Here is a 25,430-nt window from a genome sequence, read left to right as displayed (position 1 = left end):
ATCCCATCGATGGTTATATGTTATGCCGAATGAGTGGAGTTTCTTCTCTAATCCCATCATTTTGTTTTGTTATGTCTTTTGTTATATGTTGAATATCATGAAGATTGTCCCTTGTTATATGTTATGAACCTTTGCAAAATTGATGTTATAAAATAGTTTCATTATCCAAACGCTATTTCTATTCCTATAGAACAAAAATTCATTCATGAAGAACAATTTGTCAAACATATGATTACTCCTGACATGCAAGAAATAAAATTCTTGTTCTAGAATAGGAATTTCTAAAAGAACAGAAATAGGTGGAAACATTGCCAAACAGGGCCTTAATGATTTTCATGGGTTGATGATTTCTTGCCCATTAAACCTGGTAACCTAATAAACTCTACCTCTTAGCTAGGTCTAACGACAATGGGTTTACAATTTAGTGGAATAAAAATGAGAGAAAAACAAGGCTAATTTCCTAGTAGGGCAGGTAGATGATCCATTGATGTGAGCTCGGGTTTGCTACCCACCCACAAGACACTACAGCTACACATATGTTGTCTTTGATGGGTTGTATGTGAGGTGTGCAGCTATAGAGTGTTCATTGAACCATTGGGGATGCCCATCATTTGGCATCGATGATGGATAATTAGCAGTGTTTGGCATCGATGTCTTTACTCCAGAAAACAATGGCACATCAGCGCCATATTGGAAAAATCAGTTCTCCAGAAAACGTAACATGTTTGGAACTGTTTTTCTATAAAAAATAGTGCCCCAAACCATGCCTTGAAAATCGAGGTGTGATTTAGGGAAGCGCCAAATTTAATGTTTTCTCAATTTAGAACTCATTGTTGCCAATGGGGATATGATGTGATAGTGACATGGACTTTCTATAATAGATACCCGTGCTGAAAACAAATATGAAGCACAAGTACCAAACAGAAAATGTTGTTGCCCCAGGAAACATCCTACCTAACAGCAATGTTTCTAAACAAAAAAAGACACTATTTTCTCAAAAAACGGTGTTATATATACAGCATGGATGCCAAACACATACTTTAGGGATCATGCACCAATAAGTGCTACTTTATTTATTAAAGCAAAAGCAAGTACCACCCCAGTCAAAGAGGGTCATGATTCTCAAAAGAGAAATCCGAGGCTGAAATTCAGTGCAACACGCCCTGTATCGAGAATATCACATCATATGATGGCCTCACCAAATTTCAGAAACTTGTGTTTTCAATTGTTTGATAACCATTAAAACAAAACAAGGTTTGGCCGAACATGATGGCTGTTTAGCAGGCTGTGAAACTAATGATAAGGTTCCACGGTAGTAATAAAATTCATGAGACCCCCACACTTTTTAGTGGGGCCCATGAATTTATTATTGACTGCAACTGGTTCTACAGCCAGCCCAACAGGTTCAGCTAATCAAAAAAGTCTCATGTTCAATTACATTTCTTCTATTGTTACCATATAAATGTCTGTTTTATCACCGCTATCCTTTAAAAATCTTGAAAAATGTAATTAATACCTTTTTATTAATTTATTAAATTGAACTTAGTTTGTAACACCATAATGCCACATGCACCAAAACTATTGATAATTTTTCACCCAATTATATATTTTCAACTTTCAACTTAAATGATTTCAATTTTGTCCATTACAGAGATACCTATGAGAGTTGTGTTCTAGATTTCTAGTTCTTTGTTGAATTAAAAATCACGAGGCCTCTTGACAATCATCGCAGCATTACCACGGGAACATGTAAGGTTCTTAAGGCTGCATTTGGCATTCCTTATTTTAAGGACTTATATCCTTTTTGGAGTTAAAAAACTCAGTGTTCATAGGGACATTTTTTATCGGCAGTGTTCATAGGGGAATTTTAGCTGTGAAAAGGAGATTAGTCCGGAATGCCAATTGTAGCCTAAGAAAACTACATATTGACCCATCCAAATCTAAGAACGACACATCTATGCAAAACAATCAGGAGGTTGGATGCAGATCAAATGAATGAGTTGATGAAAGACTTTTGCTGAAAACTATTTTAAGTGATGCTACAAATTACAAATTATCACAAGCACTCACTATACAGTGTACCTGATATCAAATTTGGCATGATTTGGTATCACAATCCCCACCAGGTAAGTGCCAGAAAATGCATCTTAAGTTGCATGAAGACACTGCTTCCTCTAAGCCTCCAGATGTCCCTGATCACCAGTTCTTAAAGGAAATTGTGTATGTTGACTTCATCCTATCCATTCATTGGTACCAACCACGGGCCATTTGGATGGTTGTCATCTTTATGACATTGGCTCAATAATAAGGCATCCACAAATAGAATATTAGAGCCCCATCTTCCATTCATGGTTGCAATAACTTCAGTTCCAGGACAATAATCTGCATGCTTATGCAGGAAGGGCAAACAAACGCCAGAAATCTGCCATCAGCAAAGGAAATTTAGTTACAAGTTGTTCTGGATATTTCCAGGACCCCTTATTTGGTCAGTGTGAGTGCTATCCTATGTCCTAACAGAAGAGGAATTTGAATTCCCAATTTTTCTTCCTTGAAGTCTAAGGTTGTTGCGGACAAACAAGAGATCTGCAGCTATATCTGCCTCCAAACTATTAGCTGCTTCTCGACAAGAACTATTATCATACCAGCTCACTTGAAATGTTGAAATACTTGAAATCTGACTCAGAATCTTAATTGCCAATGTCTGCAATTGAGGTGTTTCAGAGCCAAAATTCTCCCACCATGCAACTGCATCCATCTTATCTCTACAATCTAAAGCATCTTCCTCCCCCAAGGAGCCCTCAAGCCGCCAGTAAGAGCTAATCTGCTCTCTAAGAACCCGTCTGTCTGTCCCATCACACTCATATCTTTCAAGAGTGGCCTTCCAACCCCGCATTATAGATTTATCCTTGCACTGGCCTTTCCCAAAGTATCTTGGGTTCAGTATGTAACCAGTGGCATGGAGAGGGGAAAACAATGTTTCCCACCTGTTTTCTATCAGCAATTCTAGCTGCTTCAGAATTATTTCATCAATTCCTTTACTTCTCACTGCTTCAAGTGCCTGAACACGCCAATTATATACATCACCTATGATACATTCATCTATATTCAGTAAACGGAGCAATCTTACAAAAGGCTCAAACAACTGCAACACCATATGAGCCCCACTCCAGAATTCATTGCCCAAAATGGCAGCTTCAATGCTTAGAAAATCTTCTGGAAAGGTGAGTTTCCATTGTCTCCATTCCTCACTGAGGGCCAATTCTTGTAAAGCTTGCTTAAGCTCAACAATCCTCTGGACCAAATGGTAGGAGGGGGAAAGCTTGACAGAAGTAGGACCAAAGCTCTCTTTCAAATTTTGACTGAAAACAGACAAAGAAGAATGTTGAGTTAGTACATATTGCTCAATACCTTTGGCACACAAGACAATCGGCTTCACCCAATCAAGTTCAGCTATATCCTCCATCAACATATGGATGGAGTATGATGTACAGGGTGACCAAAATATTTGTGGGAACTTGGACTGAATAAGAGATTCAGAGGATTTGGATGAATGCCTGGGATGCATTATTATCTGAACCACATTTCTAGGCCCCACTTCCATGATTACATTATTAAGAACCCCAGCCAAGACATTGTCTGCTCTGTTACCTTCATTTATCTCCAGAGTTTGCAAGAATATGAATCCCCTTGGACTAGACACAAAAACATTGCTACTGAAGGAGCCAAGTGCACAATCTAATCGATTAAGACAAAGTATTGTGCAGCCTGTGTAAAGCCATGATTCCCTGATAGGACCCATAGCTTTGTCTATTCTTGTTTTTTCTTTATGCAAGAAAGAACTTGACAATTTCTCCACTGGTGGAGGTTCATATCCAGGACCGAAGGCTGCAATTGCTTTGGCCATGTCATGGAAATAAGGGGAATTGAGAATATTGAAATTCAATCCATTTGCATAAAAAAATCTGGCTACTGAATCATCTATGTCTTCTCTAGGAGATGCTTTCCAGACAGAAGAAAGACTTGGTTGTGAGTTCCGAATGCGCTTGCTCGACTTTCCACTTCCAGAAATTCTTTTCTTTTTGCGAGCAAGGCGCTCTTCTTCAAGGATCTGAAGTGCATCCCTCAAAGACCTATCTATTGCAGGGCAGCTTTTGACCCCAACACCAGTGGAACCGAGAAGGTGGGCCCTCACACGGGAATAAGATCCATTATATTGTAGGTTACAGTAGTTACATTTCCATCTCTTGGTACCACTTCCTTTGTCAAACCCACCAAATACACTTACATGTTTCCATCCCCACTTATCAGATTCTGATGGCATACTTTCAGGCTCAAACAATCTGTTTGGCACACAAAGCTACACAAAATGAGTGCATGTAAAAGAGAACAACACTAACATGTTATGCTTTGACATTATCAAGAAAAATTGTAATTTCTTAATGACATGTTTCAGTACTAACACTTATATTTGTTAAAGAAATATAATGAGCTTTTCTCCCCCCTCTTTATAGGCAAGAAGAATGAATAATAGGTTAGGAAATTAAGATGGCTATGGAACCAAGTAACTGGGATCAAAGACATGCATTGGTAAGCTGATCTCTTCCATATATGGAACTCATTGTAAATTGAGAGTGCATAATAGCAATGATGTTGTATTACTGAGAACCAAATATGGTCCATATACATATCTTAGGGTGAGGTGACACCATCTAACCAAGTGTACCTAAAATAAAGTCAACTGGCACCATGGCATGTATGTGACAGTCACCAAATAATGATTAGATTGTAAAGTTATTATCTTTCAACCAAGTTTGCTTTTCACCATGAACATATCTCGAATAAGACCTACAAGGTCAGAACCCTTCTACATTCCCATATTAGAAATATCTTGGAAGATAGGAACTCCCAAGAATACTCCAGATTTTCTCAAATATAAGAAATTAGAGAACAAACTAAAAGTAAAAGATTTAAGGATGAATGAAAGAAAAGGATGAGAAAAATGTAATGGACTTGGCCTATCAAAGAAACAATATGAAAGGAAATAAGTTCAATACAATTTTTCAATGCTATATAAAGCAAACTGAAACCCTTCATTCCTCCACTTATAGATTATATCAATGTATCAGAATCGCCTTGGGTCCAAATGGAACTCAGACGTTATATATTATTAGTAGCATAAACCAAAAAATTAACCTGAATATTATATTATTATATATTATGAAATAGAAATATCTTTGATATTATACATCATTAATAAGATGAGTTAAAAATAAAAAATAAATCCTACTCAATGCTGCACAAGAATTAAAAAAAGATATGTTTATTTGATACTTGAGATCCATATCCGGATTAGTTAAATTTGATTTCAGACTTGACCCAGTGTTTTAAAAGCGCAAGGCACAAGGGGCAACTGGCGCCCATGGCATGTGCCTTTGTGAAGCAAGGCACAAAAATACAAAAAAAAATAAATAAAAAGCTAAAAAATAAAAAAGTCAGAAATTTAAAAAATGCCAAAAATGCAAAAGTAAAAAGTATTAAACATAATATTAATAAAAAAACATAAACTTAAATTTTAAAATAAATGTTTTTAAAAACCTATTATCTAAAATTAAAATACATAAACATAACATGTAAAGTGTATTCAAATGAAAATTTAAAAATAAAATCAAACATATAAAACATTTTCAAGCATGTAAAACCCACAATCTCTTTTTTTCCTCAATTGCATTACTTCAAGTAGCTAATGTGATTTAAAACATATTAAATACCTAATTCTACAAGCCGTCTTTGTGCCATGCCCCTCAAGGCAAGTCCAAACAAGTCCATGTTATGGTATTAAATTCTTAATTCTCACACAAAAATAATGATTTTATAATTTTAATTGGCTTTTAAGAAGATAGTTTATTAGGATGAATGAATGAACAGTATTAGCAAATAGGGGGTTCTTGGAGCTTCGGTGAGAGAGCGAACAACATTAAGAATTTAAGACCATAACATGGACTTGTTTGGGCTTGCCTCGAGGGGCGTGGTACGGGGGTTCAGGGGCAGAGCCCCCAACCCATCCACTAGGTTCAAAGAAAGCAAAAAAGCGTAAAATTTTAAAAAAGTGCATGCCTAGGATGAGCCGCAAGGCACACCAGGCACACACCCTGGTGCGCCTTTTGAAAGGGCTGCACCTAGTACCTAGGCGAGGCGCATACCCTAAAAATGCGCCTCGACTGTACGCCTAGGCACACCTTTTAAATGAATACAATTGACAGCCCTAGAGCATAGACCTATCCATAAGAAGAAAAAAAAAAGAATAAATTAAGAAAAAAGGGGGGTACTATTGATAAGAAAATGAACATGTACTCACAAATTTATTGATGATTGACAGAACAAAAAATATATCCTATTTGGATGAAACCAGAAATAGGAATTTAATGGGATTAAATGTTGGGAGTCATGTGAAATCAAAAAGTAAAAGGCAACTCCATACAATCAGTTTCATAAAAGGACTTGAGGTGTAGGCCTCAGGGAGAGGCAAAGACAAATCGCACTGCCTCAATGACCTCATCTAATTTCCTGAAGGCCTAGGCTTCAAAATACATGAAATGTACACCAATAGCCTTCAGGTGCAATTTTGTAGAGGCATGTCTCAGTTTTTAACCTACAAAACAAATAAAAGCCATAAGGACAGGTGCAAAAACAGGGAATTGATACAACAGTAGGATTTCAGGCCAATTAAGCATAATAACACAGGTTTAAGTTTGAGAGTGACCATATCATGCCAAAAAAAAATGTCAGAGGTTAGTTTTTGTATCCAGTTCACAGCTCCCAAGGTCATAAATAGCCAGGACTGGCATTGGTTAATGGTCTAATATTAGATCAGGTCCAGAACATAACTGAAGTAGTAAGAAAATGGCAATGGGGCAAAAGTAGAAAGGTACACATTTGAGATTTAACCCTACGGTTTAGACATTTTGCTCAAGAGAGTAGGTAGTAGAGTCTGTCAGCCAAAGAAGTTTGGTGGTATAGGCATTCAGTATTGAAGATTGTGAAGCGTGAACCAAGCCCTTTTATCCAAACAGATTAAGCGTTTTGACACAGAAAGAAATGGAGTGGCAAAGAGTGATTTGCTGTGAATATGGGAAAGCAAGCCTTGACTGGGAAACAAACCAAATTAATAGCCCTTATGGTACAGGGATGTGGAAAGGAATCATGCAGAACAGAGATATGTTTTTCACGTTTATATCTTTTAAACCAGGTAATGGCAAGGATATTTATTTCTGGAGAGGCTTATAGTGTGGTGAGTCCCCACTATGCATCTTTGGCTCAAAGATAAGTTTGCCAAAGTTAAAGATTGTTATGAGTTGTTGGCATTCATATTGTTTGGAATTGTGGAGTTGAGGGTTCAACCATTGTCAAATGACAGGTTATAGTGGTAAGTGTTAATGACTTTTTATTTTTATCAGTGAATTGTAAGATTTACTGATCAAAAAAAAATGCAGAGATTTAAGTCACAAGGCGTTTCACTACCTGGAGGCATGAGGCATAATTCAGAATGAAGAGGAAGTGTAAGCCTCAAGGGAGGAAGAGGAGGGAGAAGTAGAAAAAGAGGAAGGAGGATCTCATCTTGTTTTTCTTGTTTTTTTTCTTATAAAAGATTTTTTGTTTCACTAGCTGAAAGGGGGGAGTCCTTTTTCCTTTCCTTTTCTTTTCTTTCTTTTCTCTTTTTCTTCTCTTCTCTTTCTTTCTTTCCTTTTATCTCCCTTCCCTTTCTTTTCCTTTCCTTTGTTTTCTTTCTTTTTGTATGAGGTGTATGCTTCAAGGCATTTTAGGGGCACCTCACCTGGAAGCACGCCTCCATGCATACACCTCCCACACCTTTTGAAACAGTCTGTTCATTCACCTTTTGTAATTTGGCTTTTATTATTAAAAAATTACTTTACCTTACTCTCAAAAAAAAAATCACTAGTTTTGAAGCTGACTTCATCAGAGAGTGGAAAGGTTCCATGCAGCGGGATTTGGAGTCAAAAGGCCCCACCTAAGGTCATTTTCTTTTAGTGGACAGCAATTAAGACAGAACATTGACAATTGACAACCTGAGATCAAAAGGGATGATCATTACTGATTGTTTCTGTCTATGTGGAGCTGCTGAGGAGACTACTCAACATCTGTTTTGCAACTTCACTTATCGAGTTTGGTGTCACGTGCTGGGTTTGTTTGGCTGTCAATGGGTCACCCGCCAGATATTCTCATTTTGATCTCTTCCTGGTGCCTAAATATGTTCAGTAAACGTGGCAGAATCCTATGGCACATGGCCCCTCTTGCTCTTTTGCTGATGTGTCTGGAGAGAGCATGATGGCAAATCTTTTCAAAACCAATCTGATTCTGTTGAAGAGGTTTGCAGAAGTTTTGAGAGGCTTTTGTCTAAATGCGTCTCCATCATTGGGTGCTTCTCGTGTTTCGGACTAAGTCATTTCTGTAACCATTGGGGAAGGATTATCTGGGATGACAGCTTTGCTTTGTAACTGTTAATTTCCCCAGGATTTTTTTTTCTTTATATCTTTGGTGGGGGAGGGAATCTCTCCCTCCCCCTCCCATTATTTGCTATCTTAATATAATCTCATCTTTTTTCTTAAAAAAACTATTTATGTACCAACATGGTGAATTATTTTATAAAGAATCATTTGAATCGCTTTATTTATTTATTTATTTTATCAGCATCATTTGAATCTCTTTGTCATATATCAATTATCAAAAAAGCAATAATATGCCAACTTGACAAGAAGTTGTGCATGGTCAACGAGTTAGAAGCGTGATTTCCATATATAGTATGCATGTTAACTGTCAAAAAAAGGTTTAGGAAATATTTTCCCATTGGGTCCTGAGACCCTCAAAACCCTTTAGGATCAGAACCCAGCCACCAGCAGCCTTTCGATCTTCCCTTTAATGAGATTAACCCTGCTCAAAAAAAAAAAAATGAAGCAGTTTTATGACGTTCTATAATGGTTTTCAGTTGGTTTAGTGCAGGAAAATTGTAGAGAAAGTATTTTCTGTCTGTGAATGATGTAGAAGTGTTATATATTAAATGCAATACCCAACCAATAGATGTTGGTTTATGTAACATTTTTTTCTGTTAGAGAATTATTTTTGCATGTGTAGATTTTGGAAGAATAATCTTGGCAGATTCAAAACTATTACTGATAGTCATCCAATTACTAGTCTACCAGAATGAGTTCAGGATTATATAGGAATTTTAGTTAAATATATTTTTCATGCCTTTATTGTTTAAAAACCGTGTGTATAATTTTTCTTTTCTTTTCTAGGCTTATGCTTAAAAAGGCCTTAAAGCCAGAGTTTTCAAGGTGCCAAGGAGCGGCTAGGCAACAGGGGAGCGCATTGTCGCCTAGTCACCTAGCCAATGGATTTTTTAAGTGAAAAATATGGGGGTTGAACCCCTATTTTGTTATAGGAAAAGAAGAAGAAAATACAACATTTAGCAATGTTTGTGTTGATTAAACCCTGACAAATAAGAAAATAATAAAAGAAAATATATGAAAAGATTTAAGTGGTTGGTCAGGGATATGACAATTTCAGTCCAATGGGAAAGGAGGTCGGCTAACGGGATGGCTGATTTCTTTGCAAAACAGGGGGTGCATAATTCTGAATTATTCTGGGCTCAGTTGTAATCTGTTTATATAGCTAGGGCTGCATCTCGTGCCTCTGCTGGTTGTACTCTGTAATCTTGTGATACTTGATTATGCTCTAATAAAGTTTATATCATTTATCAAAAAAACACAAAATGAATATTTAAGTTTAACAAAATTTATTTTATAATCATAATCTCAAAAAATTAAGAATAAAAAAGTATTTTATAACACAAAGTACAAAACTGCTCAGTGATCAGGCAAGGTGAGCCTCCAAGGGCGCCTTGTCATCTAGGTGCCTGCCTAGGCATCGCCTTGACAACTATGCTTAAGGCCTAAACCTAGACTCTCCAATGCTAACCACTTCACCTCCACCTTTAGCTGACCTGGATCATAACTCATAATGATGAAATGTAGGGCACCACCTAATAGTTATGTGGTTCTTGATGTCTGATAAATGTTTATATGTTTGAGTTTGTGCATATTATAAGCCAGAAAATTTTTTCTTTTCTCTTTTTAACGTTTTAGTTAATATTTTTCTCTAATTGAAGGTCTGACTCTGAGTCTGACCTTAGTCAATCTACTTAGGACCTTGCAAAAACAGTAGGATTTCATCTACGCAAGCTAACAACCTCTTTATTTAGAGAGGCATTTGTAATGTATGACACAAGCTCTTGCTTAAACCACTTTTGCCCGCACTCTTTGAGATTTTTTATTCTTCGCAATTAGATCTTAATTATCTTAACGATAAATTGAAGACCTGGCCTTACACAATCTACTTGGGACCATACAGAAGCAGTTGAGTTCCATTTCTGCAAGCTACCAATTTCTTTATGCAAAGGGGTTTGTGAGGAAGTATAAAACATACTCTTGCTTAAAGCACTTTTATCCACACTCCTTGAGATTGTTCAACATTTGTTTATGCTCTACAACTAGTTCTTAATGATGTGCAAGATAATATGCTCTCTTAGTTCCAAACTTCCAAGTCCAAAGTGAGATTAAACTTTTTTCCCCATTCTCTTGTAGGTATATCTGCATTCACAATCATGTCTAAAATATTAAAATATCAAAAGACTGATAACAACACCATGTTCACGCTTGGTCTCCAACCTCACAACTGGTGGCAACAAGCTTCTAAAGGTCACTCAATACCCCCTCCACCCATAGTTTCAAAATAATATCATACAATAATCTTCAACAGCTCAAGCAAAGGGGCTATTACCCAATGTCAATCCTAACTATCTGTGATGATGGGCGTTGTGTGGGTAATCCTGGTCCCCTCCAACAGAGGGTTGGATGAAGCTGAATTTCGATGGGAATTGTGTGGGTAATCCAGGTCCTTCAGGTATTGGGGGGGCCATTAGAAATGAAAATGGCTCCATTATTGCTTTGTTCTCCAGTCCTGTGGAGGAGGGTGATGTAGCTAGGGCAGAGTTTCTAGCTGCAGTATATGGGGTTGAGAAGGCCAAAGAGCTGGGGGATTAGTAGACTAATCATCGAGGGAGACTCAAAAACTGTGATAAAATGGTTGCAAAAAGAGGAAGGAGTGACCTGGCAGCTGAAGAATGATTTCAGAAGGTTCAAATGGATGTCTAGAAATATGTCTATTCAGGTGGGTTGGGTTAGGAGATCGGCCAACAGCTTGGCTGATAGCTTAGCAAAGCAAGGGGTTCAAAGAACAGAGATGAACAGAGATGTTTTGGGCACTTTTGTAATTCTGTCTTGGGTCAGCTTCTATGCTGATTTCTTTCTAACTTCTTGTTGTATATTAAAGCTTCTTAATTAATGAAAATTTTCAGTTATTGATCAAAAAAAAAACTATCTGTGATGATGGGTAGACTGCATATGAACCTAATCTTTAGTATTTTTTTTCACAAAGTGGCCACTCTCAACTTGAGCCCACACTCTCATGCTCGTCAGCCTGAAGTTTTACCGCTCCTCCAAAATGCTCAAACCATGAATTTCAAATTTGTAGTCATTCTCCTGTCAGCATTACCAAATATCCTCTTTTTCTCCTTAACAAGGTTTCTCCAATAGTGGTTTATAGTATACACTCTGAATGCTGTTGCGTTGCACCTTGAATTCCTGGTTACAGCCCGCTCCATGACCCAACCTGCATTGTGGAGAAAAACCTAAAGGGGAAATTCACTGAGGTCTGTAGTGGACGTAGAGGGCTTGGGCCATCAACCCCCACAGTACGTTCACCAACCCATTCTCAATTATTTGGGTCTAGTATGTATTGTATCTTGTTCCCTAAGTATTAGAAACAGATCGAGTGATCCAGTGAGGGTTTTGGGTGTAAAAGGCGCTAGGGTTTGAGAGCAGCTGTTTAGATTTGTACTCCATCGTTGATTATAGTGGACTTCTGCTTCTCCTTCTCCCATGGACGTAGGCAACAAGGCCGAACCACGATAAATCTCTATTTTCTTTGAGTTCTCTGCTTTTGCGTTTTCTATTTCTCTGTTTTCCAATCGTTTTTCAGATCTTGGGTTTGCCATTCCGCAACAATACAAATAAAGGCAAATTTCTTAAACTACCCCCATGGTTTAGCTAATTGACTAAGTCTACCCTTACAGTTTAACTATTGTCTTGCACCACCCCTATTGTTTCTGACAATTGCCTAAAACCTCCCTTACCGTTAACGTTCCGTCATAAACCATTCACATGTGACATCACATGACTGTTATACTTTTTAAAAAATCCCTAATTTACCCTTTTATGGTCAAAAATCCCCTTTCAGTTTGGGCAAGATGATTCTCGTCTTTCTATCTCTTCCTTTTTTTTATTTATTCTGTGACTGTTTTAATCTTCCACTGTGAAACTGCCACTCCCTCTCTCTATTCTTCCATCTCTCTCTCCGCCCTTTCTTCCATTGTTTGATTTTTCTTTTCCCCTTCGTTATCTCCCTCTTTCCCTTTCCCTGTTTCAATCACTGCCACTTGTGGCAGCAGAATGTCACTCTTAACACACAGTAGCAGCAACAACCGGGAAGGATCAGCAACATCACCAATATCTACTTCGGTAGATCGTTCTCTCTCATTTCATTACTCTTCACTCTACATCACTCTCTCTACCTCTCTACATCATTCCCAACCGCACCAGGCTCATCTTCCACCATCAGATTTAAACCCAACTGGTCAGCCATTTTCTTTTTCACATTTTTTATGAAAGATTTTCTTTTTCGCATCTTCCTCCTACATTTTCATCATCCCTCTCCACTTCCTCATTCTTGCCAGTTGCCATTTCCAGCATCACCAATCAAGTACCAATCATCCATTTTATCCCTTTGGTTGTCGGCTGAGCAGAATTAGACGTGCTAGAGCCTCCCTATTACAGCATCACACAGTCGGTCAGAATATAACTCAGGTAAGTTCCATTGTTGCCTAGTTTCGTTTTTTTTTTTTCTTTCATTTGTTTTTCTTAGCTTAGCTTCTCCACATCATTGTTGTGATTGGGATTTGAGGTTGGGGAAGAAAACTGATGGGTGTAGTTCTGTCAATCCGAACCCTGTAGGCTTTTGATCCCAACCCAATCCATCTATTGCTTCCCATTAGGTTTCAATAGCATGTAGATTTAACTCATATCTGTTAGTCTCAAAAGATTGGATCATTGTCGACTCTGTTTTTCTTCCCAAAACCAATTTCATACTCTGATGAATGTTGTTGATAATACTGTCTTTAGTTTTCTCCCCAAAACCTATTTCATGCTTGGACACCGCCGGTAATGATGTCTTTATTTTTTCTATAAAATCAATCTTATGCTCAGATGGACATTGCTGGTAGTGCTGCCATTTGTTTAATGTCATTTTAGTCTGCTTCAGATATGGCTTTTTAGTTTGGTTTCAATTTAGGTGTATTGTTTGAATCTGAATTTTGTATGCCCGTTTTCAGTTTTATTTGAGTTAGATTCAGAAAGTGTTATCAGCTTGTCGGCAAGTGAAATCCATTTCTTGTTTAGTGGTTAGAGGTAGCAAAAATGAATAAATATTACGTTAATGAGAAGAATACAAAAGAGGAAGGATTCATGAAATTTTTCATCAGTTGGGTTTTATTTTGAAAAATTGAGGAATAATGGAGGGCAAATTTGACATTTCATTTTTTCCATTAGCACTTAATGACGATGTCAACAGTAGGGGTACTTTAAGACAATATGTAAACAATAAGGGTAGAGTTAGTCAATTAGCTAAACCATAAGGGTAGTTTAAGAAATTTGCCCAACAAATAAATAGAGAACAAAATTGTGAACCTCAAGATCTCCCTTGGAACCTAAATATGCATTCTTGAAGAGGAGGAGGAGCAAAGAAACAGAAACAAAAATACAAGCTATTTCAGTTTGCTTATCATCATCAATACATAAGACTATTTTTCCTAAACCCAGAAATACTGCTAACCTATATAAACGCAGTGATGGAAAATGACAATGGTAGTTGGTCCTTGCAAGTTGGACAAACATTAGAAGCTGGAGCCAGAATGAAACTTAGGTTCCAAAGGCAAACCAGAAGGTAGGGTATTCTAGTATTGCAACCAAACATTACTAGAGAATGCACATGAATTACAAACACCAATTGGATGCAAGTCATATCGGACACTCCAACCACATAATCCCACATAGAACGGAGGAAGCAAGCAACAAAGTAAATATTTCTTCCTTATTTCTCGAGAAAACAACACTCATTAATTTCCCATACATAGCATAGAAATAGACCAGAAAATTAGCAAAATAAAAAAAAAATAAAAAAAAAATCAGTCTTCAGAAGGCTGAAGAGGCAAAACTGAAAAAACAAAACGAAAACACACCGAAAATTACAGAGTTCAAAATCTTGTCAAAGAGAGCTCAAATTAAAGGACCAGTTAAAGGGTTTCAGAAGATTTCTCAAACACATACGAGAGAGAGAGAGAGAGTCGTTTCTTTTACCTGAGAATGATCAAAAGGTCGAGGAAAAGCAAACCAGGCGACTGTTGCTACATTCGTTTCGTTTCCTGGCAGATTCTATTCATCCCTGGAATTTTTAGAGAAAAAAATGGGGAGAGGAGAGGCAGATCCTCCGTTTCTCGATTCTCATGAAGGAAAAAGAGAATGGAGTCTGCTGAAGAATGAGAGATCGAGAAATGGCGAAGACTTGAAAACAGGGGAAGATCCGACTTCCAGTCTTCCATTACTTAGCGCACGTGTTCTTGGCACGTGCTGTATGTACACCTTGTCATGTGATTCACATCATTCATGGATTCACGAGAACAAATTCTGAGAAATCCGGATCTGGATTATGGACAGGTGTCATACAGCAATAACTTATGCAGATTCTTCTGCAATTGTACGTATAATTAGGCATGACTCCCGTACTCAGTACGGAGCCATTAATATGAATTATTATAAATTTTTTATTTTTTAAAATTATTTATATTAAAATTTTAAGTTAGATTGTTTTTTTAGTTTTGATAGATTTTTATATGATTTTAGAGACTTACCATATTTTATCTAGTATGTGATCTCATTAGTCACACGTATGTATCATTTTGGTTTTTACTTTTTTTGTTTTTTATAATAATATTATTTAGTTTGTTGTTTTAGAAGATTTTATTTGAGTTTCACTATTTGTCTAATAATTATATTTATATTTGAAATTCAAATAAAACTAATTATTGGAATTGTAGACTATAGATTTAAATGGTTGTGAATAACTACTTTTACATTTCCTACATTTTTTTAGGAATGGATGAGAATGAGAGTTTTCCACTTCCCATGTATTTCTAAAGAAGTATTATTGAATGTATGACACCTATTTTAGAGTATCACATGTTCAAGTTAAAAATTTTAAATGTGGTTAAAAGCAATTTATGTATATGAGGAATGGGTTTCTCTTTGAAAATGCGAACAATCAACTTCTGAGATACTTTTTCCAAGAAGTTGAGTTTGCCACGTGTATAAATGTGGGGGCTATGGCATGAAGACTTTCCTTTTAATATATATATATATATATATATCGGAACTCAAACACAATGGACTGCTAGGCTATGTTTGGTTTGAAGGAAAAAATAGGGAAAGGAAGGGAAAGGTAAGATTAGGGGCGGCAAATGGGTGGGATGGGTTGGGTTGGGTAAGGGTTGCATATCAACCCACCCATATTGGCCCACTTGACCCATCCATATTGACTTTTAACCACCCACACCCATACTAACCCATCTACCCTCACTTATAAATACAAAAAGAGTCAGGACGACCCGTATATGCAAAATAATAAATTTTGAGAGAATAATCTCTCTCAAGACTGCCACGTGATGAAAATGAGTCAGGTAAACCCGTATACCAAAAAATGCAAAAATTGTAGATAAATACAAAAAAGTTGAAGAAAATTTACAAAAAATGCAAAAAACAAACCAAAATATTGTAGAAAATTACGAATAATACTAAAAATATATAGAAAATTCAGAACTTTTGCATAAAAGATCAGAAAACATGCAAAAAAATACCAAAAATTTTTAGGAAATGCATGAAAACACAAAAGAATGCAAAAAAGCACCAAAAAATTATAGAATATGTAGAAAAATACCAGAAAATTTTAGAAAATAAAGAAAATACCAAAAAATTGCAAAAATGATAAAAAATACAAATATGCAAAAAATAACAGGAAAATTGCAGAAATACAAAAAAATGCATAACTTTTATAAAAGTGCTTTCGCAAAAGTACTTCTACAAAAGTAGTTCTATAAAAGTGCTTTGATAAAATTACTTTCATAAAATCACTTTTATAAATGTGCTTTTATGAATTTATAAAAGTGCTTTCATAAAAGTACTTTTATAAAAGTGCTTTTGTGTAAAAGTACTTTCGTAAAAGTACTTTAATAAAACTGATTTAATGTAAAAGTACTTTCGTAAAAGTGCTTTTGTGTAAAAGTACTTTCATAAAAGTGTTTTCGTAAAAGTACTTTAATAAAAGTGATTTCATGTATTTTCATAAAAGTACATTTATAAATGTGCTTTATGCTTTCATAAAAGTGTTTTCATAAAAGTACTTTAATAAAAGTGCTTTAATGCAAAAGTACTTTTACAAAAGTACTTTCATGTAGAAGTGCTTTCATAAAAGTATTTTCGTAAAAGTACTTTAATAAAAGTGCTTTCATGTAAAAGTACTTTTGTAAAAGTGCTTTCATAAAAGTACATTTATAAAAGTGCTTTATGCTTTCATAAAAGTGTTTTCGTAAAAGTACTTTCATAAAGTGTTGTTGTAAACACGAAAGTTAATAAAATCCATTTTATTTCACTTTTATTGTCAAAATCAAATGTGGCATAATGGTTTGGAAGTGTAATGAGATGTTGGTGCAATAGGAGGCTTGAGTTTGAATCACTACAACTTCTAGTTTTTGTGATTTGGCGAGTATAAGTAAAGTTGACTTTGACCCAACCATCTTGACCCGCATGACCCAACCCATCCTGACCCTATGAGTACCCTCGATCCAACCCACCTTAACTCTTTTCCATTGACCCTAATGGGTTGCTCGACCCATATTGACCCACCAATAGATTGAGTGGGTATGGGTGGGTGGGTCAAATGGGTTGGGGTCAAGATTACCAGCCCTAGGTAAGATAGCATTTACAAATCTTGTATAGGTGTTCTTACCTTTCCCTTCCTTTCCTTACCTTTTCTTTCAAACCAAACATAGCCTTAGGGAATAGGGATTCTGCTACACCACGGTGATAGCAATTTCTCCCCACACTAGGAGCACAACATCCAACCGTACATCAAGAATATCTCTCTATGAATTTAGCAAATCTCAAGGTGTGGATGGATCCGATGTTGTCTGGATGTTGTTGAGCTAATTGCTAAGCTCAAGCTTGACTAAAAAACACCAAGCTTGAAATTTGATTCAAGCTCAATCGAGTTTCATATATTTCGCTCAAATAGGATTCAAGTCAATTATAAATAAATTAATATTATAAATACTATAAATAAAAATATATTATGGAAACCAATTATAAATATATTTATTTATATTATAAATAAGTTAATGTAAAAAAAAACTAATGTTTATTTATATTACAAATCCAAATATATTAAAAAATAGTATTTGATTATGAATTCAATTAGGCTTGTGAACCACTTAAGCTAGATACTATGAAGCTCGAACTTGACTTGACCAACTACTTGACTCGAACTCAATTACTACAACCCGAGTTTGAGTATTTAGCAAGTTGAGCCCAAATAGCTCGCAAGTAAGCTCGACTTGCTTACACCCCCACTCACACTTTTTGCTTTCAAGAAATCTAAGCTTGCAATTTCTTGTGATCATCAATAAATCCATATTAATCGCCAATAAAAATGTGCTAACTCAATGATAGTACACAAGTATGCTATCATTCATGGTAAATGTTCTAAATGCATGACTGGATTCTCATGCTATTGGTGTAACAACACACTTTTTGATGGCAGTAGATCCTCACACGATGCCAGAAAAACATGATACCAAAAAAAATCTCTCATATAGGCAAGTGGCTAAATCGAATTAGTCATTGTTTTGTATATTAAAGTATTTAGGGATATGATCAAGGTTCAAAGCATCAAGCAAAATCTCTCATTGATGGTAGGGGAGGATCAAATTTCTTTGCAAGGGTATAAGGGTTTGAGAGGAGGGCTACGCCCATGTGTGAGCCAATTTTACTTTTGTAGTTTTAATGATAATAATAATAATAATAATAATAATAATAATAATAATAATAATAATAATAATAATAATTAATAATGCACTACTACTTTCAACTAATTTTTATTAGTTTTCTTAAATTTTATTACTTTTTATTAACAAATATAATTTTATTAACTATGTTATTCATAAGTTAATTAATTACTTATATAAATTAGTTATTAAGGGAGATCAAATCTCTCATTCAATTGGGTTTGGACTTTGGAGGTGTATAAAGGTTTGGGGGAGGTCTACCCCTCATGTATCAGCCATTTGCCTATTTCCTATAAAAAAGGAGTATCAAAGAAGCAATTTTAAGATATTGATACACTTTTGGGTATACTTGAATTGGATGAAACTGCTATAAGAAGTGCATAAATCTCACAAATGCATTTATAACACTAGATCTATTGTTCAAATGATTATAAATAAGTTATTAACACTAAGGAAAACAATATTTAGTAGTTTATGTGACTATAAGCAATACAATGTAAATACACTTAAAAAATATTGGAAAGTAAAAGAAAAAATATGTGAATATACAATACTAATTTTGAAGTTCATAATTAAAATTAAAATTCATCCTATTTTGGCATAATTTTTGGTAGACAAATAGGCTACACAACAAACGTAGCCCTCCCCCAAATCCCAAGACCCTTAACCTAGGTGAAGACAATACTATAATTAGCTAGAGATTTTACTAGCTAGCACCTTAAATTTATGCTATTTTAATTAGGAGTGCAAGTAGAGGTGTAAAGTGGGTTGTGTTGGACTAGCATGGCATGACCTACGGGCAACCCATGCAAAGTGCGGGATGTGCTGTGTCGTGCTGGCTCGCGGGCCATCACGGGCCATGCTGCCCTCACTAGTGAAAATTTGGGTGGTCAGCCTGGCATGGCCCATGGCCCAGGCCCGTGCATGCAGGTCCGTGTCGTGCTGCAAGCTTGGATCGAGCTGGATTGTAGGTTGTGTCGTGGGCTAGGCCACAGGGCAGGCCTTGGGCCTAGGCCGAACTAGGCTAGACTAAATGGATTATGATTACCCAAAAATTAAATAAATAAAAAATTCAAATAGGAATTTTATTTCATTTAAATTTGAATGATACAAATTACAAAGCATGCAAATGTTGAAATATACAATGGTTGGATACTTTATACTTTGATGAATGAAATATGAAAATGGAATAAATTAATAAAATATAAAAAATACATTATAGTTATAAATTGAAAATACAAAATTACATTAATAGCAAATAAATTAAATAAAAGTAAACCAAATTTACAATAATTTGAAAAAAAAATAAAAAAAGTTATACAACTAGTCAACTATTATTCATGAATCATGACTTTCATCATCTGCTTTAGGTGAAATATCCGGTGTATGTAATAGTATCATGCCCTCCTTTGTCTTGTAAAGTTGTAATCTATCTTTTGCATGACTTCATCTAGCCAACCCTAGTATAATGGTACCTGCACTAAAACAAGATTCCGATGGAACTTTAGCCTATAGACACTAGAGGGGTTAGTAGATCACGTGCCATGGTGGCAAGAACTTGATAATTTTTTGAATGTTCAGTCCACCAAGCTAAAATATCAAAATTATTTATTCCCTTAGGACCCTCACCTAAACTAGAAAATTTTGATTGTAAATAAATTAAGTCTAGTAAATGAACCTATTGTAGACGTTAGCAGATTTCTGACTTCTACTTATCATTTCCTATTGTTTCAGATAATCAGATTCATATAAAATGTACATTTCAAATAATAAATTATTAATTTATTCTTTTTTTATTTCCAATTTCAATATTCATATTTAAACAATATGTTTCAAGTGAAATATCAAAACCATCTTTCCTAATCTTAGAATCTAATATTGTAGCTGAGCAATAAAGGGGAGAAATGTTCTCCCAATATTTTTAAAACTTATTTTCCATTATTTCAACAATTCATTTAAATTGTGGGTTATTTCTTCTTCCTTCTCATGTGTGAGAAAACGTCGGTTCAAATGGCCAGTACCACCCTTGCTACAACAGCTAAAGTCTTTTCTACATTTTTGGCAAACTACTCTTTTCCCCTTGTCTCAACATCCTCTGTTTTAAATATTTTCCTAATTAGGCTACTAAACTTGGGGTTTTGGGAAGAGCCAACCATTTTTTTTAATTATAAAAAAATAAAATTAATTTAATTGGACTTACCTCGGATTGCTAGTTCAGATCCTAACTTGATTTCAACGATTAAAGCCTTTCAATGTCCAAGGCTCCAAGCCTCCCAAATTGCTAACTTGGAGAATCAAACAATCAGCCAATTAGAGTTCACTCAGATTGCAAAGAATGTAGGAGAGAGAGGGAATAGATTAAGAGAATTGTTGAATGTTGATTGTTGAATTGGTGTGATGAGAAGAATGGTGGAGGATAGGGATATTTTATAGGAATTGAAAATATTTCAATTGCCCAAAATACCCTAAAAACTAACTATTTTTAGTTATTGGGTGGGGTATTTTGATCATTGTATAAATAACTTTACCCAAAAAGCCCCCCTAAATTATTTTTTATATAGTTGTTGGAGGCATTTGTTTCATTTCCTCCCCTCTATAAGCAAAATACATAAATACCCCCTATATAGTTATTTATAACTATTAGCCTATTAGGGGGTATTTATGTAACCCCCCCCCCAAAAAAAAAGCCAAAACTAGTCATTGGGGGGGCTAGGGAGTGGGGAGGCTTGGAAGGGGTGGGGGCCACTGGGCCAGACGGATAGCCTAGTTTTTAGACGGGCCTTGCGGACCATGCCATGCTGGCCCATGATGGTCGTACTACAGGTCCTGCCGGCATGTGGGTCGCGGGCGGCACGTCACAACTATGCATGCCGTGTCGTGCCGGTCCATGGACTACGAACCCCTAGCCCAACATGGCACAGATCATCATATCGGGCCTGGCATGACCTGCAGGCTATCGTGTCATGTCAGGCTGCGGGTGGCACAACCCGACTTACACCTCTAAGTGCAAGTTGGATACTTGATTTAAAAATTTTATACTATATTTGGAATGAATTTCTAGGTCATGCCTATTCAAATTTTAGCAAAATTCCAACCCAAGCTTGCCCAAATTATACCCCTAATTTTAACATAATTTAGAGTATAACATTGTGGTGAATTCCTTATCATATGTAAGATTTAGGGGATTTTTTCTAATAAGTATGAATTTGTTTTACAAGATAAAAGCAACTATCACATCAATAAGATCAATTTCCATAGTAGCTTATGCCATATAGGTCTCAAAGAAAATTACCATTAAATAATCTTTGCTTTCTAATTAACCATTAAATTACTTTAAATTAGAGAATTAGCAATAAATACAAGATTAGAGAGTTAAGATAGGAGAGAATAGTTCATTTAATAGGGATTGCATTAAATTAAGGTTGTTAATGGGTTAGGTTTGGTTTACGACAAGATATACTAATCCCATTCCAATTATTAACCAAAACAATGTGAAGAACCCAAAATTGAATCAAGTCTGACCCAATTATGCTTGGCACCTATAATTACCAATGATACTAACAATTTAGAACTTCATTTTGATAGTATAATCTTAATAAAATTGAAACTAAGATATTGAATTATTTATATGTTGATAAAATATGTGCTTTTAACCATAAGTAACTTATGTATTGTTTATAAAATGAACTTTAGTAAAAATTACAAAAAAATAGATCTTTATATATTATTAACTATATAATTGATTTTGGTTTGAATTAACCAATAATAAAAAAATTGGTCCTAAGTTAATCACTAATTAGGACAAGATCACATAACCATAACCAACATAATCAATTATAGACAAATGTCACAACAACCAAATTATATTTTTCTATTGATGTGATAATTGTTTTTGTTTTCAAAAACAAAACCATGTTATAATCCATCTATATGGTAAAAAAGAAAAAGAATTGGCTCAAGTAAGAAAAAAAGAAAACCCATATAAATCTCACAAATAGGTTAACAACACATTAATGACACTAACTTTAAGGTTGAAATAACCTTGAATAAAGCATAAATACATAAAAAATGTATGTTTTGATGGTACAAATAAAGAAATACATTATAATCAATGAAATAAAATACATAGATATCATACAATTTTATTGATAGTTCAATTAAAAGTCCAATGCATATACCATATAGATTTTACAAGTACTACATGAATGAAGGTATTCTTTATCTAAGTTAAATTATCAATTAATAATTGTAAAAATATATAATTAACCTAAAACACATATTAGATTCACGAGATTAATGTGAAAAATCTAAGACACAAATGATAGTATTATATTTTAATTATTAAATGAATTATTTTATGTTTTACTACTTTTACTTTTATATATTAAAAAGTCAACTTAAATTCATATGTGCTTTGTAAATGATGTTTTTATTTCTTTAAATAATAAATATGTCGTTATTTAATATAAATTACATATTAATTAATAATAAACAAGTATAATCTTAATTTAAAAATATATATCATATCTATTAGAATTTTTAATATGCATATCATATGCAAATTTATAAAATTTAAGAAGTAATATAATTATTTAATTATTGTTATTCTTATTTCTATAAATTTTAATAAAAACCTTTTTTTTTGTATAAATACGGATTAATGGCTTTGATATTTCATTCATGTTATTAACATTTATAAAATACTAATTTTGATGATCATCTTTTCAAGTTTTAGTTGAAAATTGGCCCTTGCCTTAGATAAAACTTTTGTTATTTTAAACTTCTTTTACTTATTAGTGTGATATGGGAAGATACTCAAATGCAAAATTTGGTAATTATGGTTCAAATATTGTTAAGTACAAGTTAAATTTTTAGATAAAATATAAATAACCATTTTATACTTGGGGTAGTGACATTTAATTCATTGAACTTCTATCTACAATAGAGAGATATATTTAAGTCATGTTTTTTTATTGGTATTCAGTGTAAGGTACTCAGATGCAAAATTTGGTAATTATGGTTCAAATATTGTTAATTACAAGTTAAATTTTTAGATAAAATATAAATAACCATTTTATACTTGGGGTAATGACATTTAATTCATTGAACTTCTATCTACAATAGAGAGATATATTTAAGTCATGTTTTTTTATTGGTATTCAGTGTAAGGTAAGTTAGTCAATCAGTAAATTAACCATGAACCCACATTCATTTGTCACTATATATATATTTTTTATAATTTCATTTGTTGCTAAATTGGGTTCCATGGTAATCGAGGATATTGAAGAGTAATAGCTACTTTGCAAGGTGAGTAAATAACTTATTCGCATGCCAATAACGCTTTTTACCCAAATAACTTGTAACATACAAGAAAATTGGAACCTCACTTATTCAAGCAAATTTTACCTAGAAGACACTTGCCTAGGTAAATGTACTTGCTTAGCTAAGGAAAAATAAATGAGACATTATATATCCTAAAACTTTAGTCCCACTTGTAACATTCATTTGGTTTTTGAACTTCTATTAGATTATTTTGTCATCTCCTTTATTGCATCTTCAAAACCCAAGTTTATTTTTTTTTTTATATTCTTATTTTTATGTTTTTAATTTAAAAATTTAGATACAAAAGAGAGTTGAAAAAGGTAGAGAATCTAAAATTGTTGGTTTTAATTAACTTAAAGAATTATAATACTATTCTATATACTTTCTTAACAATGGGTCTATAAGTACTGATCACTAATACAGATAGAGAAATAAAAGAAAATGTGTGAAAAAACAATTATAACTTATATTGAAGGTAGGATGGAAGTAACAATTATAAAAAAAATTAAAAAACAATCAACACAACGCCACTACATAATAAAATATAAATAATAATATGCGTGTTGTCGTGAGTGTATAACTACCTAGTGTATATAAGATGAATAAATTAATTAATAATAATTATTATTGTGTTGTACCAAACAAACACCATTCTCACCAAAGAACAAAAAGTGTACAACCATTTTCTAAACCTACTTAATCATTATACATATTTTGTAGGTTGTTTAGTAATTCGGATGATAACATTTAGATATGAAAATATCATTTTGAAAAGGATAATATTTAATAACTAAAATAGATTTTTTCCAAAAGTTAAGTTTCTAAATAACAAATTTATTATTCCTTTATTTTTTTATACTATCATTTATAGTATGCTTGAGATTTGGATACACATATTTGTAAATCTACATAAAACATCAATATACTTTTGCTTATCTTAAAATGGAGGTATTAAGGCTCAAATCTTGTTATTGTTATAAATATAACAGCAAATAATAGATTTTACAGAAAAGTATGAATACACCCAATGCATATTTTTTATTTCCATTGAACATCTATAAACATTAAAAACGTCCAAAAACCACACTCTATGCACCCATACCCACCCATGAATTGGCATCAATTCCGAACTGACACCTACCCCAAATGTATATTGAACCTACAAATTCTGACACTCGTGGTATTGATCATTATCCCTATATTTTATCATTTTAATGTGTTTTAAACCATTATAAATTATGAAAAATCACCTTCAATGTACAAAATACGCATATAAATTATGAAAATTACAAATTAGAGGTGCATAATAATTTGAAACGGATTGACTCATGCTATTGGGTCAATGCTCACTTAACAGTCATTCATAAACCACTTTACAAGTTGTTTTGATTAAAAATACAGAATTAGATTAATATATATATATATATATATATATATATATATATATATATAATTGTCATGTATTATTTCATTGAATTGTCTCTAACTTTTATTTATAAAGAATGTATGAACATATATATGAATACAAAAAAATGTCTTACTTCTAAACAAAGAAATAAGCACCTATATGAAAAGGCAAAAGAAAGATGTAATAATTTAAACATGAACTCATTTAAATAAAATAAATAACTGTTAAAAAACAATATAAAATTACAAAAAATATAGTATGACACATATATACTCCTATACCTACATGTGTGAAATGAAGTTTTAAATATCTAATTTTCTCTAATGAGTACACGCTCAACCCTTCATAATCATGTATAGCATATTTTTCTCTAACGGGTCCATACTATATGAATAAAAT

The 25,430-nt window shown here is 34.0% G+C and overlaps 1 protein-coding gene across 2 annotated transcripts; it reads right to left on the bottom strand.

Moving 5' to 3' along the window:
- Positions 1-1,981: 1,981 nt before the first annotated feature.
- LOC148871052 (uncharacterized) lies at positions 1,982-14,759 on the bottom strand. 2 transcript variants are annotated; one of them, XM_088967294.1, is made up of 3 exons: positions 14,547-14,753; positions 6,479-6,649; positions 1,982-4,340 (listed from the first exon to the last, which is right to left on the bottom strand). In XM_088967294.1, exon 3 carries the CDS (start codon positions 4,319-4,321, stop codon positions 2,504-2,506), a length of 1,818 nt encoding a protein of 605 aa, XP_088823420.1. In that variant the 5' UTR covers positions 4,322-4,340; positions 6,479-6,649; positions 14,547-14,753; the 3' UTR covers positions 1,982-2,503. The 2 variants fall into 2 exon arrangements, with proteins under 2 accessions (XP_088823420.1, XP_088823421.1); XM_088967295.1 differs by lacking the exon at positions 6,479-6,649 and having other exon boundaries at positions 14,547-14,759.
- Positions 14,760-25,430: the final 10,671 nt, after the last annotated feature.

This window comes from Nelumbo lutea, chromosome 2 (assembly GCF_056320005.1).
Source record: "Nelumbo lutea isolate HS-2025 chromosome 2, American lotus-T2T, whole genome shotgun sequence".
NCBI classification, from domain to species: Eukaryota; Viridiplantae; Streptophyta; class Magnoliopsida; order Proteales; family Nelumbonaceae; genus Nelumbo; species Nelumbo lutea.
This window is presented reverse-complemented; position numbering and strand designations above follow the sequence as displayed.